Source organism: Drosophila navojoa, chromosome 2 (assembly GCF_054131105.1).
Source record: "Drosophila navojoa isolate 15081-1374.11 chromosome 2, UAZ_NAV_1.0, whole genome shotgun sequence".
NCBI lineage: Eukaryota > Metazoa > Arthropoda > Insecta > Diptera > Drosophilidae > Drosophila > Drosophila navojoa.
Window position 1 is genome coordinate 1,540,102 of NC_142890.1, and position 18,369 is coordinate 1,558,470.

The 18,369-nt window shown below is 41.1% G+C and overlaps 2 protein-coding genes across 4 annotated transcripts in view; one reads left to right on the forward strand and one right to left on the reverse strand.

The window, feature by feature from the left end:
- Nucleotides 1-2,512: 2,512 nt before the first annotated feature.
- On the reverse strand, nucleotides 2,513-13,859 carry dsd (attractin-like protein dsd). Its single transcript, XM_018101157.3, has 8 exons — nucleotides 13,092-13,859; nucleotides 8,024-8,260; nucleotides 7,800-7,957; nucleotides 6,673-6,820; nucleotides 3,770-6,599; nucleotides 3,624-3,710; nucleotides 3,485-3,566; nucleotides 2,513-3,350 (listed from the first exon to the last, which is right to left on the reverse strand). The coding sequence occupies exons 1-8, from the start codon at nucleotides 13,550-13,552 to the stop codon at nucleotides 3,193-3,195; spliced, it is 4,161 nt and encodes a 1,386-aa protein (XP_017956646.1). The 5' UTR covers nucleotides 13,553-13,859; the 3' UTR covers nucleotides 2,513-3,192.
- A 903-nt stretch (nucleotides 13,860-14,762) lies between these two features.
- Nucleotides 14,763-18,369, forward strand: part of Tusp (WD40 superfamily protein Tusp) — a 36,845-nt gene continuing 33,238 nt past the window's right edge. For all 3 annotated transcript variants that reach the window (XM_018101121.3, XM_018101143.3, XM_018101132.3), the window contains exon 1: nucleotides 14,763-15,116. The gene's annotated coding sequence lies outside the window, so the exon portion shown is untranslated. The remainder of the gene's footprint in view (nucleotides 15,117-18,369) is intronic.

Here is an 18,369-nt window from a genome sequence, read left to right on the forward strand (position 1 = left end):
GGCCACGACGGGGTAAACCCGAGATCCATCCAACAACCCGGCTGACTCAGTGTGACGTCTACAGTGGCGGATATATGTCCGAGATCTGATCTGAACTGATCTCAGCCAAGGGCAAATCTTTAACACATTTTCGTTTCAAGTTTTTGCTGCCAAAACAAATTTTTTTTATTTATCTTATTTTTTTCTCTCTCTTATTTGTTTTGAACCCACTTCCGCTTCGCTTGGTTTTCGCACGCTTTTGCCATATTTCAATGACTTTCTTCTTTAATTTCATTAATAAAAGCTGATCGAGCCATCATTAAATTAAGTGCCGTCTGTGTAGCTCCGTCTCACAAAAGATATTACCAAAAGTTATGGCAGAAGCGGGAAAAGTTGAAAAAAAAAGTTGCTCTGACAATAAGTTACGAACTTACTCTTTTTGGGTGGGATTTTAATGATCTACCTTTTTTTTTTTAGTGGGTATATAGACTTGTGCATGACGCTTGTCCATCTTAAATTGGGTGTATTAAAGAGAGATTTTTTACTCTCAACTACAAAAACTTTCTTAGAGAATCTGATTGCTTTACGATCACTAAAATATACGATATATGATTTAAATTTGTGTAAATTTTGACATATAATGATATTAAATATGTGTGTAGTTAGTTCTATTGCTATATTTATTATTTCATTGTTTATCTTAACTCTCTTAGCTCACTCTCTCTCTTTATTCTGACAGTCTTCTGCTCTTACTTCAAATGTCTTCTTCACTCTTTCTCTCGCTCTCTCTATCTTAACTCTCTTAGCTCACTCTCTCTCTTTATTCTGACAGTCTTCTGCTCTTACTTCAAATGTCTTGTTCACTCTCTCTCTCTCTCTATCCCTCATTCCTACTCTCTCTCTTTCGCTCTCTCACTTTCAGTCCCAGTCTTAATCCTGCTCTACCTTAAGTACTTTTTCATATATATATACATAAACTTTTTTAACATTATTTATTCCTTTAGCTTCCCTCGCCCTTTCTCCTTATCTGTCTTTCTTTTTCTTTCTCACTACTTCTACTTTCTCGCTCTCTCCCATTTTACTTCTTCTTTATAGCCATACTCATCTATAGATATTTCCGAAATTATCTTACCTTGCCCTCTTCCCTCACTCTCGCTTTGCCTTAAAATCTCTCTCTCTCTCTGTCTCTCAATGTTCTCCCTCTTTCATTTAGGCCATCTATCCACAGATAACCCAACAGGAAACAGCAATTTAAAGCTATGCAAGCCATCCATGCTCTGGTGCAGCTCCAGCTGCACAGCTTAAAGGCCACGCCTCAAATGTGTCACACCCCTGCAGCAGAGCTAACTGCCTGTTTGTCATCTGGCGTGTGTGACGTCTTCGCCAGGCGAGTGAAAGTGAAAGTTCTGTGCGCCGGTTTTATACGGCCAACCCGAGCTGTCGCCGAGTCGGCCAATATCAAAACGAGGCTAACAAGTTTCATAAACATCAAAATCATCTGAAATATATATAGGTACGGTAAATAAAAGCCCTCATTTTGTTCAGTGTTTTATTTTGTTTATAATAAACTAATTTGTTATATATATAATATATTTATATATATATATTTATTAATGACTTTTAACTAGTTGTTTTTTTTTTGTTTTGTTTGTATATTTCTGTGTTGTCAAAGAATATTTGATTTAAAACTCTTGTAGAACAAACAAGTCTTGAGTTTGATAATTTATTAACTTTACATTGTGAACTGTGCACTGACTAAGGAGTTGGAGGGAAGGGAGAGCTGGCAAGTATTATTGATTATTAAATAAAATTAGGAATAAACAATTCTAAATTCGATTTGAAAACATGTTTGATGAGCTCGAAGGAAAATGCATGCAGCAAATTAGTTTTGCTTGAATTTGAGTTATTTTGCTTTTGTTTTTGTTTACATTTTGTAACAGTGTTGGGATTTGTATATATAGTATTTATACGCATGCATGTATATTTAAAAAGTGGTTGACAAGTGCCTTTTGATTCTGTTTGTTTTTTCTGTCTCTAGTTACACAGTGCATTTCATTTCATCTGTTGTTGCTTTTGTTGTTGTTGTCCGAGTGGAAACCTTAGGCTTAATTTTGAGTTTTTTTCTGGTTGTTTGAAATCGAAAATTTGTTTGCATTATTTATAATCTTTTGTTATTGAAATTTGTTAGTTTAGTTTTGCTATTTTTGCTTTCTTTTTAATTAAAATTTAAGTTACATATGTGATTTGTTATTGGGCGCATACATATATACATACATACATATATATATGCATAAATTACGTATAATATATATATATATGGTTTATATTTACATTCATTATTTCTTGTTCGTTCTCTTTGCTCTTTTGTTGTAAATATTTGCACAGAAACAAAATACTATATTAGTTTTCTTCTTCTTATTTTTTTCAGTGTATTATTATCCATTATGTATGAACACAGTATTTAGCAGATTTATGATTTTTTGTTTGTTCTCAACTATCTGTTATAAAGATCACTTGTTCTTCTTCTTTTGCCTTTGCTAAAAATGATTTTAAATGTCTTTTTGTTGTAACTAGCAAAAAAATAAAAAGAAAACGAGTTAATTTAAGTAAAGTAAAGAGAAAACATAATCAATTGCTTAAATAAATTCTAACAACACGCTTAAGCTATATATATATATATGTCTGTATATAATTATATATATATATATATATATTTAAAAAAAAATGGATTGAATTTTACATATATTTTGTCTGCTGTATAAATAATAAATAATAAAACATTTACAACTATTTTGCAACGCTACGCACGACCTATCAACTATATCAAATTGTATATATAACTCCGTATATAAATATGTCCTTTTGCTAAAAATTAATTCTTGTTTATATTATTATAGTATTAATTAATATTATCATTAATAATCAATTAATTATATTTAATATTATAATTATTAATATTATTTGCATCATACTCTCGTATCGCTCGTATTTTTAGGGTATTAGACTAATTGCATTAAAATAGTAATAACTGCGGATTATCAACTTGCTAGCGGCGTGTGTGTTGGCTTATGTGTCTGTGTGTCTGTCTATGTGTGTGTGTATTTGTATATTATGTATATATTAGATAAAGATAATCTGAAGCATATATGCTAGTAATCTATTATCTAATTGTACACACTATATCATAATCATCATGTGTTTTTGTGGATTTCATTATGTACAACTATCTGGATGCTGGCTCTGCTTGCGCTTCGCTTTTGGCTCCTTGGGATGCTGCTCGATTGAGGGACGACGCGGATTCCCAAGCGTGACTAAAGCGCTCGCCACAGCCAGCCCGGCCGACTGACCGGCAGGTGCTTGCGATAGGCCACCTAGGGGATATGGAACAGAATAAGTTAGTTGATGAGTTACAACAGGTATTGAGAGAGATCGTGGAAAGCAACAGCATATCCTACTACACAGTATCGTTCGATATGCCTTGCTCTCATCTATACTAATTACCCACCCGTGGGCAGCCGGACTAGAAGCGAGAGCACTGCGGCTCGATTGCCATTGCAGGGCTCCAAGGCAATTGGACTGGGACACTCCTGCAAGAGGGAAATGTTAAATATGCGCACTCTGAATACTCGAACTCGTCCACTCACCTTCTTGCGTTTCTTCGACATGTTGGCAATGCCCTCCAGCGTCAGGCTCAAGTCGATTGTTTCGCGTGGCTCAATGTCAACCAAAACCTAATGGATGTGTGTATATAGAGTAGTGCTTAAGTACAGGGTATATCGGGCTGCCTTACCTGTGAGAATGGTCGACTGGCCATTTGCTCCATTTCGACAAAGAGACGCTGCCGTCGGCGGAACATATCGTACTTCTGCTTGATCTTCCACAGCACGGCGGCCATGAGCAGGAGCAGCAGAAAACAGGATGAGAACGTTATGAAAAATTGCTGTAGATTGAGCTTGGGATACTGTGAGAAGGCAATTTGGATCCAGATCGGCGGCTGAAAATCATGCACAAAGACATAGAACGTCGTCAGCGAGCTGTTGTCGTCGCTCGACTGGCCAAACTGATATTCGGTCTTGGGGAAACGATGCCGGAACGTGGAGCAGTTGATGCCAACCAATATGAGGCGCTCCGGCATGCCGGCCCGCTTCACCGATATATCCATCTTGGCTGGGACGCTGCACGTGATGGTGAAATCGGCATCGATTTCGGGCTTCGCCGGCGAATTGCGGAAATTGATTTGGGTGAAGTGGCGATCCTCCTTCTTGGACAAATTGAATGTGAACTGATAGTCGATGGTGAGCTCGTAGTAGCAGGAGCCGCGCAACGGATCGCCTATATAGTGATTCTGCGAGTCGCACTTCTCGCAATGATCCCCCACAATGCCCTTGGTGTTGCAGTAGCACTTGCCCGTATCCGGATGACAGTAGTCGCCCTGGTTGTTGCACTCGCAGCGCTGGCACTCGCCGCCATTGATCGCATTGCCCCAGTAGCCAGTGCGGCATTTCTCGCAGTGTGCACCGATCGTCAGATTGCTGCACGGCTGCTCGCAGTGCTCCTGATCATTGCACGATGAGTGACCGTTGCAATTGCAGCGTGGACAGGACGTAAAGAACCAGTGCTTCAATGCGCACTCCGTTTGATCGTACGGTGACAACGCGCCGCCAACAACGCACTTGCCCAGCCCGGTGTTGGAGCCGTTGTCACACCATCCACACGCCGGATCATCCAAGCACTGCTGGCAGCTATTGTAGTAGCCGCACTGGGCACTGGACAGCGCCGTGGTGCTGCCCGCCGTCAGGGCCGTTATTGGCGCCGTACGGCACTTGGACGTGAACGTGGTCCACTCACGGCACTGGCCGTACGGAAAACTGGCCGTGTACGCATTCCGGTCGACGCAGCGCTGCTCGTTCTGGCACCAGATGCACTCGTCCTCGGTGCAGTTGTGGCAATTCGTCTGCGACGCGCACGTCGGCCGGCACAGGCTGTCGTCGTGCGTGCTGCGGTTGTAGGGCGCGCCCGAGGCGGAGATGTGGCTGCGACAGCGATTCTGCTCGGCATCCCATTTGCAGGCCGCATTCGACATGCAGGCGCGGCAGCTGTGCAGCTGCTCGCATACGGATTGCACCAGCTTGTCCTCGCTGGGCGGGCAGCTCTCCAGGCGCTTGGCGTTGAGTGGCGGCGCCGCAGTCACCGCTGGCTGGTGATGTCCATGCTGGCCGTGCTGGGTCGAGGTCGACGAGTCGACGAAGAAGATCGAGGCCACCGACGTGGTCTCGCGGCAGCGCTCCTTGCTGCACACTCCGTTGCCGCAATAGGTGCAGCCAAAGGTGGTCGACACGCACGACTGGCAGCTGCTCAGCTCCTGGCAGCGCAGCACGTGATGCAGATGCTCCGAGGTCATGGTTATGCGGCTCTTCGACGGACACGCCACATAATCGTAAATGGCCGAGCGCTGCACCCGCATTATGTTGATGCAGCGCATCAGCTGGACATCCCAAATGCACTTGACGCCCGGCCGGGCGCTGGTGCACTTGTCCTCCTTGGTGTAGAAGCTGCACTGGCCGGCATCGTAGCGCAGCATATCGTTCAGCATCTGGCCGTTGAAGCCGCCATAGATATACAGCGCATCCTCAAACACCACCGAGCTGTGGCCGAAGCGCGCCAGGTCCGCCTGCAGATGGGCGGGCATCGGATGCATGTGCCACGAGTCGCAGTACACGTCGTAGATGAGCAGATCCTGGCTGTAGCACTTGGCGCCGTAGCTCTGCGAGGTGTCGTTGTGCGTGTTGCCGCCAAAGACCATCATCAGGCCCGGATTCACAAAGTTCGCCGTGTGCAGCAGCCGTGCACTGGGCGCCGACGACAGCAGCGTCCAGATGCGCGTCGACGGCTCGTACGCATACAGACGCGAGCTCAGCACTTGGCTGGCATCGCTCTCCGACACAATGCCGCCATAGACGTACAGCTTCTCGGTCAGCAAATCGTAGGCGGCGCTATGGCCGTAGCCGCCCTTGACCACATAGCCGGAGGTCTGCAGGATCTTCCATTCGCGAGTGCCAAAGTTGAACTCCTGCACCGTGTTGAGGTAGCCGTACTGTGGCGAATGCCCAAATATCACTACCATGTATTGATAGTTGTTCTTGTCCCCGTAGCCGGGCACAAGCGTCGCCGTATGGCCCGCCACGTGCAGCGGCCCGCACATCGAGTACGTGCTGTTGCAGGGCTCCGTCTTCACCGTTATGTTCTCCCACATCTTGGCCGACACATCGAAGGACCAGAGCTCATTCGTAATGCCCTGCGATTTGACGACGCCGCCGTACATGAATATCTTATCCCCATACATGACCGTGGAGGCGCCATAGCGCTTCTCGGGCACCGCCGTGCCGTTCTCCGCATGCATTGTCTCCCACACATTGCCATTGAAGTCGTAGGTGCTCATTAGCTCGCCCCGGCCGTACGATTCGCCGCCAATGATGTGCAGCGTGTCGCGCCAAACGGCGGCACCATGCGAGGCACTGCCCGCCGGTGCCACCGAGTGCTTCGGGTGGACCGTGCTCCAAACGCCGTGCGCTCGCAGCTGACTGCAGTCGTCGCCGCCATAGCCATCATTGCATTCACAGCTATGGAACATGGAAAGGTATTACAGTTAGTTTTTATCGGTATCACTATTATCATTATTCATATTGCATTTACCGCTCCTGCTCTATCCTGCATATGCCGTGGCCCCGCGCCTCTGAGCAGTTGTTTGGACAGGCGGCCACATTGCAGGCCTCCCCCCTGTACATGGGATCACACAGGCAGTCACCATCATTGCACGTCCCGTGCCCGGAGCACTCCAGCTCTGGGGGAGTAAGAGGTTTGAAATTAAAAAACGAAGAACGTTCTTAAACTATTTTCATTAGATATCTTTTATATATATTTATCTTGTTTAGTAGTATAGTAGTACAGCACAGTATGAGATAATATCATGTAGATAAGTTTAAGCCGTCATCGTGTAGTAGTATAGAGTGATGTAATTTGATGGCAATAAGGAGTAACTGATAGTCTAGTTTATCAGAGTATAGTATAGGGGAACATACTACTTTATGATGCTACATGGTATAGTCTATTATAGTGTACTATTATAGCATGGTACAGTAGAGTATTTTGTGAAATTTTATAGCAAGTACAGTATTATGTTTATCACTAAATAATGTGGTTTAAGATTTAATACTCAATTTACTATTATGACTTTACTAATACTGATATTTACTAATACCTTTATGAGCACATCAGTATTTATATTGTATACACGTACTATGTTATATTATCATATCTTACAGTTCTATTTACTTCATTCTCATTTCCTACAATAGCACTTACTCATTTCTGACAATTTCTACCTATGTTTATTTCTAGCTGATTTTCATTTTTCACCTCTTATCTTTAGTATTACGTAATAAACTCTACCAAGTTCGATGTAGAATGCATTTGGTTTTCAGTATTAAAAAGACGATTAGGGAAGTACACGGTAATTATTTGATAATTCATAAAATGGGGAAATACTAATGCAAAATTAAGTAACAATCTATTTATATAGTTTTTGGACGTTGAACTAAATATTGTCTATTTTAAAATATTAATATACTCAATATAATTTATAATACAATTACAATCAATTTAGTCCGTCCTTAACAAACATTTAATCTAATCATTTTTACATTAGCTCTATTTAAGCCCTTATATAAACATTTATGTCAACCAAACTTGAATCTTTAAAGATTCTCTGATTTCCTTGGGAATTCCTAATATAATTCCTTCCGATTCTCAGTCCTACTTACCATCATTATCCGTTGGACAGCCATTCACTTTGTATGTCAGATAGAAGCCGGACATATTGTATGCATCATCGCTGAAGAAATGGAGTAGAGCTGTGCCCGATCGCGCGATGACTTGGGGCACACGCCGTATGGAAAAGTTGCCCCGATACATGAGGCCACTGGAGAGGCGAGAGTGAGAGATTAGTCAGACGCTACAGTTTCGCTAAGCGATTTGGTGGACTCACCTGAAGACCGCAAGTAGGGGCGAGTCGACGCTATCACCATCGTATATATACAAATGATCCCAGCCGCATTCCGTGGCGAATTCGCGCAGATGTATGCGTATATTGGAGGGACGCGACGGATTCGCGCTGTGGCGTCGACCCCAATGCGGATGATGTGAATCAATTAGCCAGCTGCACTTGACGCTCACCGAATAGTTGCCCCAGCCATCGTGTATGGTCCCCATGGGATGGTACATGCTATAAAATAATTGCAAAAACAAACATGAGAGAGTGTATGGTGTAAGTAGGATAAAATTTAAAGTCTGCAACTCTCGGAGTATCTAAGAGTAATAGTTACGCTGTAAGACTTACGAGAGTTCAAATCTATCAAATATATCTCTGTAGAATTAATTAGCGTCCACATTGAAATTCTCGAGATATAATTGTGTAATTGTCTTTAGGAATACAAACTCTGTACCAGATATACGATCAACGTATTATTCTTCAGCTTATAATTCTCAAAGCTTTCGAGTTACGCTGAAGTCGATCGCCTGAGTATTTAAAAAAACACTAAAAAATTAAGACTATCGATAATCTATGGAGGCTGGAGAGTCCAGTCAGACAACCAGAAGAACTGATATGGCTCAGTTCATATTCGGATAAGAGAGAGTTTAGACCTCTTGTTCCTAAATTATATAAAATATATTCATAAGAACCCAACACAGCGTCCCCAATCACCAGTACTCCAGTGGGAGCGCTTATTCCTTATAAGTTTTAGATAATAAATATCAACCTCAATTTATTTTTGGAGACCCACAAACCAAGTAAACTCTAGTGGGAGTGCTTATTCCTTATAAGTTTTAGATAATAAATATCAACCTCAATTTATTTTTGGAGACCCACAATCCAAGTAAACTCTAAAACGATCTAAACTTGCGCTTGAGTACAGTACTCTATAACTGCATAGAACTATAGAACTTTAAAGCTAAATATCTCGCAAAATCGATATATATCGCCATGTTCGATTGCTTAGGCTCGATTTCCACACATTGCCTACGAATCAATAGGCTCGCTATGTACACACTTTCAAAGAGGCATTAAAATGCGCTGAAATAAATCGAATTTGGATGGCACTCGACTGTCGATTCGAGGCTCACAATTACATATGTAAATTACGGCCAGATGACGTGAGCTCGATCTGTGATTCCCTGTCTCCCTCACTCACTCTCTCGCCCTCTCTCTCTGCTTGTGTCGACTCACTCGCGTCTCTCTTTGACTCTTTCAAGATAATTGAATTTGCGAGGCAACGCAAATGCAAGCTTCATTCAATTGATGCACACAATGAGAGACTGTGTGGCAAGTGGCATGTGGCATGAGAAGCGAGCCAGAAGCACCGCAACTGCCGCAGCGCTCTTTGTTATTGTTATTATAGTAAAACCGACCAGCTGTCCAACTGTCTAGCTGTCCAGCCGTCCAGCCGTCCAGCTGTCTGTCTACGCGTCCATCATATCCGTTTAAAAATAACTGCTTTCTTTTCATTTGCCAACTGAGAGACATAAGATATGCAGCGTTGTGTATTTTCTCAACTTGAAAACAATTAACTGAGCCAGGTCAATATATATACATATAGTATATATAGCTGATGTCTTGATAGTAAACCTCCTACCTCTATCATAGGCCGTCTGTTTACTTTACAAGTGTTTTCTAAACATTTTTTAAACATTCAAACTCAATAGATTGCACTAATCAAGACACAGTTGTGAAACAACAGAAATTCGGTCAAAAGAAAATTATACATATATCAATATATGTATATGTATATATGCAGATCTATATGTATGTCATAATGGCCAAGTCAGGCTTAAGCAGTGCATAGAATGTTTTATTAGAATTGCTAATGCGCATTTCCATGGACACTCACGTCATGCTCGAACGTTTTTAGTATGAACTTCAACAATATAAACAAAAAAAAAATATCGTGGCAATCGGGTATGACCGACTGCGGAATACTCGTTAAGTTAATAGTAGTAATAGTGTTAACAGTAGGTTCAATAGGTTAACAGTAATGCAATGCTAATCCCAAAAACATTCGATAACCCTGAAGCCTATATGTAGTACGCTTTTCGGATCAAATATTTAATATTTAAATATGTCCCATCTAGTTATAAGTTATAATCCAGCTTCTATAGCACCATAAATAATAGAGCTAGAGGATATTTGTTTGTGATAATTCGTAGTAATTTATCAGAAGGGATGACACACGAGTACACATACATATACCCTATACATATGGAATTTATATTAGTAGATTTGAAGTTCCCAATTTAATGGATTTCCTTTCAAATGCAGAGCCATATACATACATTTCTGAAGAGCTGTTTCAGTAAGCACTGTACAAAACCAATATACTCTCTTCACTTCATAAATGAGTGTAATAAATCAGTTTTGGTTAGTACTTATTATTGCCTTTACTGTCAACGGTGAAAGTGTGGCTACAAATTTACATATTTATAATTATATTTTATTTTATTATCGCTTATAAAGAGAAGCATTGAACTTTATGAAAAATCATGCTTTAATATTCGTAATTTAATCAGTTTTCATTTTGATTTCTTTCGATTTGTTTCAATATTATGCACATGGCTTTATCGATAAATATCGCTTTGTATATCTATATTACTGATAAATAACGATATCTATATGCATATTTTCGAAAAGTCGATTTTTCTATTGGACAATATTTGCATATTCAAATAAATGAAATCAGCTTTTTGTAATTATAAAAGTATTCTCTATATTTGTATTATACAGTTATTAGTCGGACAACTATATGGTAATGCTATACTATGATATGATATGGTGTTCTAGTCCGCTCGCTTTCACATTTTATCTGGCGAACTGCCATAAAAGCCAACAGCTGTATCAGGTTTCAGCTACAAAATTAACGAACGAAAAACCAGAGCAAAGTGCATAATGAGTAAAATAAATAGATGCTCTAACTAGCTTTCGCATTGTATGTGCTTGCAATTCGCAACTAATTAAAGTGCGAGTTTTTTTTTTGCAATAGAAACAATTAAGAAAGCTCTGGGGCTGGGTGTGGCTTACCAGGGGATACCCGGAATATAGGATTCGATCTGCAATCTGCAGTTATCGATTACTATCGGAAATAGGATGACTATTCAGAGCCTCTAATAATAAATTTTTATAATACTTTTAATATTTTAGTCCAAGACCTAGCGACATAGTCGAATTTCTGTTTTGGTCAGGTTATAAACTAGATTAGAAGTCTTAAATGAGATAAGAAAGTTAAGAACTGATTGCTCAATATGGAGATCGAAGGTGAATGCATAATGAATAAAATTAACCCATTTCATGATTTTCTATCAAAAGTTGAAACTCTTATTAAACTGTATGATGGATAGTCAACAGCCTCCAGTGAGGAATATCTATAGGCAACTGTCTTAATATGGATTATGGATCATAATTTCCAAGTTTAGATTTAGCGAGCTGCAACACATATGGCAAACAGCTCGAAGAAAAGAACCTGTCTAAATGTAGAAGAAGAGTCGTCTGGCTGAATACTAAACAAATACGAGCTTATATAGCTAAGAATGAAATGGAGAGAACCTTACACCTCTGTAAGAGAGGGAGAGGGATAGATAGAGAGACAGGTGCGCTGACGCGCTGATGGGGCAAAACGCAAACGTGATAACGCCTTTCGCTGTTGATAAGCCTGGCCAAATTGAGGCTATGCCATATCAGCTGTAAATCACAAAACTATATAGAAGTTATTCATATATGTATGTATGTATGTGTTAAGTGTGGCTATGCATGTGTTGGTTTCTTTTGCATTCATATCGTAACAATGGCAATCGGTCAATGGAGACAACAAACTACAAAAAATAAGCAAATAAAACAGAGCAAATGGCGACAGTTAGATGGAAGCCAGAGAGCACTCCAGAAAGTAGCTAACCGACTACGTGATGCTCTACTTTTGCACACAGATAAATCTATAGCTAATCTGTAATCGCTGCTTTACATAAGCCTATGCAAAGTCTGTTGATGCTTCTGTGCATTTTGTAGACACCAAAAAATGATGACACACTTGAATACCCTATATACAAGTATCGCTATATGCTAACAAAGCCAACTGTTGTGTTAAGTACACGGCTGTCAAGATACAGAACGCCCTTATCGAGCGCACTCTGTGCAAATACCCGTTATTATGAAACATAAACAAACTGTCTTATGAGCTTTATGAACTTTTTTCTCCACTGATTAGAATAAAAGTTGATTTGTGCTCGAGTGAGTTCGCAGTCGCAGCTGAGGAAGGCGAAGAAGACAGGCTCAAAGCCAAGAGTCAGGTAATTAAGGCATGCACTCTGATTGGAAATGGTAGAGGAAGACGTCAGACGTGCGCAAGACAGAGACAGCCAGACAGTGGGAAAGAACGAGCGCGTCAGAAATGGGCGTAAGCGCGTAGAAAGCACACAGTTTAACGTAAAGAATGAAATGAGAAAGGCGAAGCAAACAACAACAACGACGAGTAATAAGTGCGATTATGACACTAGCAAACACCCTGTATGTTAATTATGCTTGTTGTTGCTTTTGTTTTGAAATGAAGTAGTAATATTTCCAATTCAGATGCGTTGACTTTTCACGACTTCCCTAAAATAATAAGGATTCCCAATTACAATTTTTATAACAAACCCAAACATGTCACAAACTGCTTATAGTATTCAAAACGACCCCTTCAGACGGCAGCAAGCAGGGTATGTGAGAGAAAAGAAAAAGAGAGCTGGAGACAACAAAGTGGAACCCGTCTAACGAGAATGGGCAACAGCTCAAAAAACTAAACCGTTGGTTGACACAAATCGGCCGCAAACAAAAAAAATATATATACATATATATATAGAGTGCAAAAGCTGATTGAATAATACATTTTAACGTTCATTTTGTCTAATGTTGTTGTTGTCGCAGTGAATCATGCGGCGACAACGATAACTGCACCAAACTCAAAGAATGAAAGAGATGAGGAGAGAGAGGGAGAGAGAGGGGAGTTGTGGAGAGAGAGTGCTTCATTACTAACCGTACTTTGCCGCCACAGAACTGGCAGGCAGGTCCCTGCCAGCCATCGGCACAGATGCACTGCCCATCGAGGCACTGGCCATCGTTCTGGCAAGGATTCGTGGTGCAGTTGTAGGCGCTGGCGCTATGTAAGCCACTGAAACAGCCATGGAACAGCAGCAGCGAGAGCAGCAGCAAACATTTTCGCCTATATTTCGCGTTAAATGTGGGCGTGTGTGTGCTGTCGCAGACTGGGCTCTGATGATGATGGAGATGTTGTTGTTGGGGATGTTGTTGTTGTTGTTCTTCTGCTTCGAGTTGTTGTTGTTGCTGTTGCGTGTTTATATCGTAGACTCTGGTGTTGCTGTTGTTGAGTGTGGAGCAAAATGTTGAGGAAGACGAACGTTGTTTGGTTTGTTGCTTTGTTAGTATGTTGGCGGATGAGAGCTTATGCTTATTTTCCGCATGCTCCACCAAGCACATTTTTCACTTTTGCTGTTTGGCTTTTTTTTTGCTTTTGCAATTTGTATTGAATTTTCACACACACGAATGCGACTTTTTTGATTTTCGCAGCGCTCGCATTGTGAACTGCACAACTTCTTGCACAATTGCAAATATAATGCCAAAACGAATCACCAAACGCGCAGCACTTATCAAACACCAAAAAGGAACACACAAAATTGCACAACCTGATGGGCAAATATGTAAAGGAAAACAGTTGTATTAACTACTCTGAGCAAAAACAATATGTACTAGTCGATAGTGCTGTAAGAGTTATCGACGACTCAATGTGGCGGCCAGTCGATCTTAGTTGCTCTCACAAATGTTCGTCTTTTACAGCACTTGAACGTCCGATACGATGACCTATCGGTAAATTTAAAAATATTTAACTGCTGGTTAATTTAATAAAATTACTAAAAAAGTGTTCATCAATGCTATAAAAAATGGTATTTTTGTAAGTTTAAACAGTCAACATGTTTGGGAAGATGATATATATTATATTCAGTTACGATCCACAATTATCGATTGTAACTATACATTTGAATTCGATTTCAGTTTGAATGAATGCACTCTTAGAATGCAAGTTGCAATTTATGCATGTGACTCACATCAATGTTTTGTACCATAATGATACTAAAATTCACAAGCAGCTCAATATTTTATACAAATGTAAATTTATTGGACTCACGAGTTAAATGAAATATTTTTTGAATTGGATGCCATGTAAGTGACTCAATGCACCTGCAAGGGAACCAGCCGATGTAAGAACCAGTTCGTACACAGTTCGTTCGGTTAGTGCAGCCCTCGCGCGCGTTAGCAACGCAGGCGAATAGTTCAGCCCGTTAGACCTGCATTACCTTTGTGTTAAATTAGTGTAATTTTCTGACTGAAAGTAGCATTTATTTTAAAAGAATACGGGTAAATACGATGCTGTGAATTATTATCAACATAAAATGATTAGCGACTGCCCATTCTAACAGACTATTTAGAGTGAGGTAAAAAATCAATACGCTCGAAATGAACAAACGCCGCAATGAGCGTACACAAAAGCGCGTAAATTCCGTTAGTTTGACAGTTACAGTTGCGGTTTCAGTGATAAGAATTAGAGGATGAATGGCGCATGCGCGCTCTTCTTCGCTCAGCTCAGCGTCGAGCTGGCTTTCCCACTATATTCCTGCAGAGCTCGTGCGTTCGGGCAGTCGATGTTCTGAACTCGAGGTGCACGGTGCCCGTTGTTAATTGCTAACGGTTATTCGCGTCTGTGCCGCTGCATGTGCGTGCCAGTGAGTGAGTGTGTGTACGCGTGTGTGTGTGTGTGCGAGCGAATGACTGAGTAAGCGTGTGTGTGTGCGTGCGTGCCAGTGTTTAAAAAAAAAAAAAATCGAGAAAAAACAGCCATTTATAGAACATTAGCTTTAACGATTGCCAAAAACACAAAAACTGAAGTGCTGCAAAACGATAATTAGATTTGCAATAAAGAAAGTAGGCAGAAGAATCACAGCAGCCGCGCTCGCAGTCGTCGCTGCCGTCGCCGTCGCCGTCGCAGGTGAGTTGTGGAATTTTTGTTACAATGCAGCTTTGTGGATTTTGGGTGGTGGATTTGCCCGCTGGCACAGACAGACAGAAACAGAGCCGAATGTCTATACATGCGAGGCGGGTGTGTTGCTGCTGCTGCTGTTGTTGTTGTTGTCGTCGCTGCTGTTGATTACGTTGACTACTTAACGTATTTTGTTCACTCTACTCGATTTTAATCCCAATTATCTTGGTTTTGTTGCAATAGAAATTGAAGGCACGTTTATTCGATTAATCCGCGCAATCGATTGGCATTGGATTCTTTTACATTTCATATGCGTTATTGAACACACGAGCCTCAAGGGGGCGTCCCACACACGACAACAACAAAAGCAAGAACAGCAAAAATGGCTGCAATTTTAATGTGTGCCGTTAGCTCGCATTTTTGGTTGGCATCATTTAGCATGCAGTCAGTGGGAGCTGCCAACTGCTAATTTGCATACGTATGTGTATGCGCACACACATACACACGCACATGCACGTTGCGTCCGGCAATTTCTCATTTTGCATAATTTCAATGACGGCGCTGCTGGCGCTGCAGTCGCCGATAGCGCCAGCGCCAGCGTCTACGTCTACGTCTACGTCCACGTCAACGCCAACGCATGGCCGCCATTGCTTGCTCTTGATCCGCTTTTTTTTCCGCGTTCTCTTTGAGAAATTATTTTTAAATTTGTTGCGTTGTTCTTTCTGTTGTTGTTGTTGGCGGCTCTCAAGGCCGTTACATTTGTTTTATTTATTTTCTATGTTGCTTGCGCCGCTGCTGTTAGTGTTGTTGTTGTTGTCATTGTTTATTTCTTCTTTTGTGTGTGTGTTTTTTTTTTGCATTATATAATTTTAGTTGCGTTGCGAGGCGACGCGTTGCTGTTTGGCGGTTTCTGCGGCAAGTTCAAGTGCAATTTGTATATGTATGTGCTCAAGTGTCCGTGTGTGTGTCTGTGTGCGTGGGAGCGGCGAGGCGGCGCTTTTGACGCCCTCTTGCGGTTGGAGGCAAATGTTTTGCCAATAGTTTTGCCAATGGCAATAAGCGATTGTTGTTGTTGGACATTTTGGTTATTTTTGCATAGCTTGGCCAACAACAACAACAACTAGCAATGAGGGAAAAAGTTGTTTATATTAATGCAAAGAGGTTGTTGCTTGACTTTATCCATTCCCTGTACTTCGGCATATTATGAGTTCTTGTTAGATTTTATATAGGGCTTAAGATTTACTTTTTAATTTCTAAAAAATATAGTAGTATATTTGCTATAACTCTTTCAGCACTTGCTTCAAATTTTTACAGAGTATGATATAGTCAGTCACACCACACAATTACATTTCAATGTTAAGAATTTTTCATTTCCATTTTGACTTTGATAATCTGCTATAAATTTCAGATAGTTGTCGACTCTCCTGCAGCTATTATCCGTAATAGAGTACAGGGTATTACTGGGTGTATGCACGCAACAACAACAACAACAACAACAATCAACTCCAATTACGTTCATTCGTGTGTGTGAATCTGTGTGTGTGTTAGCGCCGCTGAGGCGCACAATTTTCCAACTTGCGGCATTGGAACATGAAACGGGGGTTGAGTTTTGGTTTTGGTTAAAGTAGAAACAAATTATACGATGCCGCCTTCGCCCTCGCCCCCACCCCCATCCAGCTTTGGCTGTTTCACAAAAAAGCCCCCGCACAAAGTCAATAAACAAGAGCCAGCCAACAACAACAATGGCAACAACACTCTGTCAGCTTTTATATTTCCCAGTAGAACGTATTTAACCTACCCGACAAACAGACACAGAACTGAAAGCCTCCATCTCCGCATCGAACAGCCCAGCCCCAGCAGGAGCAAAGGACGTTCTGTTCTCTCGCTTCCGCTCGCATTCTTCTCCTTATTTGCCAGAGTTGTTTTGCTTTGCTGTCATTTATTTCGTCATTTATGCAAAACTTTATTGCTTTCTCTTGTCTTGAGGGCAGTTGTTGTTGTTTGTTATTGTTGTTGTTGTTGTAATTTTAGATATTTTCTTTCTTTTTGTTTTATTTAACTTTTTTTGTTTTCTTTTTGGCAGCTGAGCCGTTTTGGCCATTGGCCAGTTGCAGCTTCAAGTGCGAAAACTGAAATGCATTTGTTTTCTGCCTTCTTTGAAGCAGGGAAAGTTTTTAGACTTTGACCCCCTTTGTAGCGCCCTCTGTTGCTCGTTTGCTGCACTATAGCTGCTGCATTCCACAATTTCTCAATGCTTTCCATGCGCATAACTTTAAAGCAGAATCGTTCGTTTCATTTGGAAATGTTTTTCGTATTGTTCATTGGCGTGTGGCTAATGAAAGGTCAGAAAGGAACAACTTCAGACTAACAACATGAAACAAGAACTAACTGTAAACGTACCTTCAAGCGTATTGCAAATTAGCACTTGCGGCCGTTCTTAGACCGACTCGGCTGCGCTTTGAACTCCTTTGAGTCGACAGCAGCAACAACACTCCGAGTAAAAGTTAAGATAATTATGCACAAAGGCGCAACTTGAGACCAAAAGCGAGGCGAGAAAGAAAGAGAGCGCGCGACAGGCAGTATGGACTGAAGTGTGAGCGAGACAGCGAAAGAGTTAGATTCTTGTCGAGGTGCCTGGCATCTAGGAATTCTGTGGCCGCATGCAATCAACAACAACAACAGCAACAACAACGCACACGAAATGCTCTGCAAAAATGTTTGTTGTTGTTGCCAGTGCCTTTGCCTCTTGTTTTGTTATGCATGGCTGCATTTTCATTACGCAGCGTTGAACTAGTTTAAAGCAGCTCAAGGACACGGCTCGACATGCCTCGCTTGACATGTTGTCATCAAACACAACGACAACAACAACAACAACTGTGATAGCCATAAGTACTACATTAATCAAAAATCTAGACACGTTATGAAAAGTCATAAAACTCATAAGATTTGCTGACAAGATAGTCCTGTCTCATGAGTTCCATGGATAGAATAGAAAGTGTAGACTTGCATGTACATGTTTATATAGCTTGTTTTTTTGGGCAGAATCAATAGAACTTTTATGAATTCTATGAATATGATTTATGAATTGAATAAGTTGTACTCGGAACTTGTATCTGACTACTATTATTATCACACCATTATGATTATTACTATCATTATCTTTATTATCGGTATCATAAGTACTATCATTATCATTATCAACATTTGCTTACTCTAAGCCCATTAAATGTGGGAATTTAGTATATATTAGCTTTGAAGGTTT

What these genes read in the sequence shown, in the direction of transcription:
- dsd (XM_018101157.3), bottom strand. Translation starts at nt 13,552, where the DNA reads ATGTGCTTGGTGGAGCATGCGGAAAATAAGCATAAGCTCTCATCCGCC. An exon ending in TGCAGGATAGAGCAGGAGCG is followed by an intron (nt 6,600 to 6,672) that starts GTAAATGCAATA and finishes CATGTTCCATAG; the next exon opens with CTGTGAATGCAATGATGGCT. An exon ending in CCAGTCGACCATTCTCACAG is followed by an intron (nt 3,711 to 3,769) that starts GTAAGGCAGCCC and finishes CACATCCATTAG; the next exon opens with GTTTTGGTTGACATTGAGCC.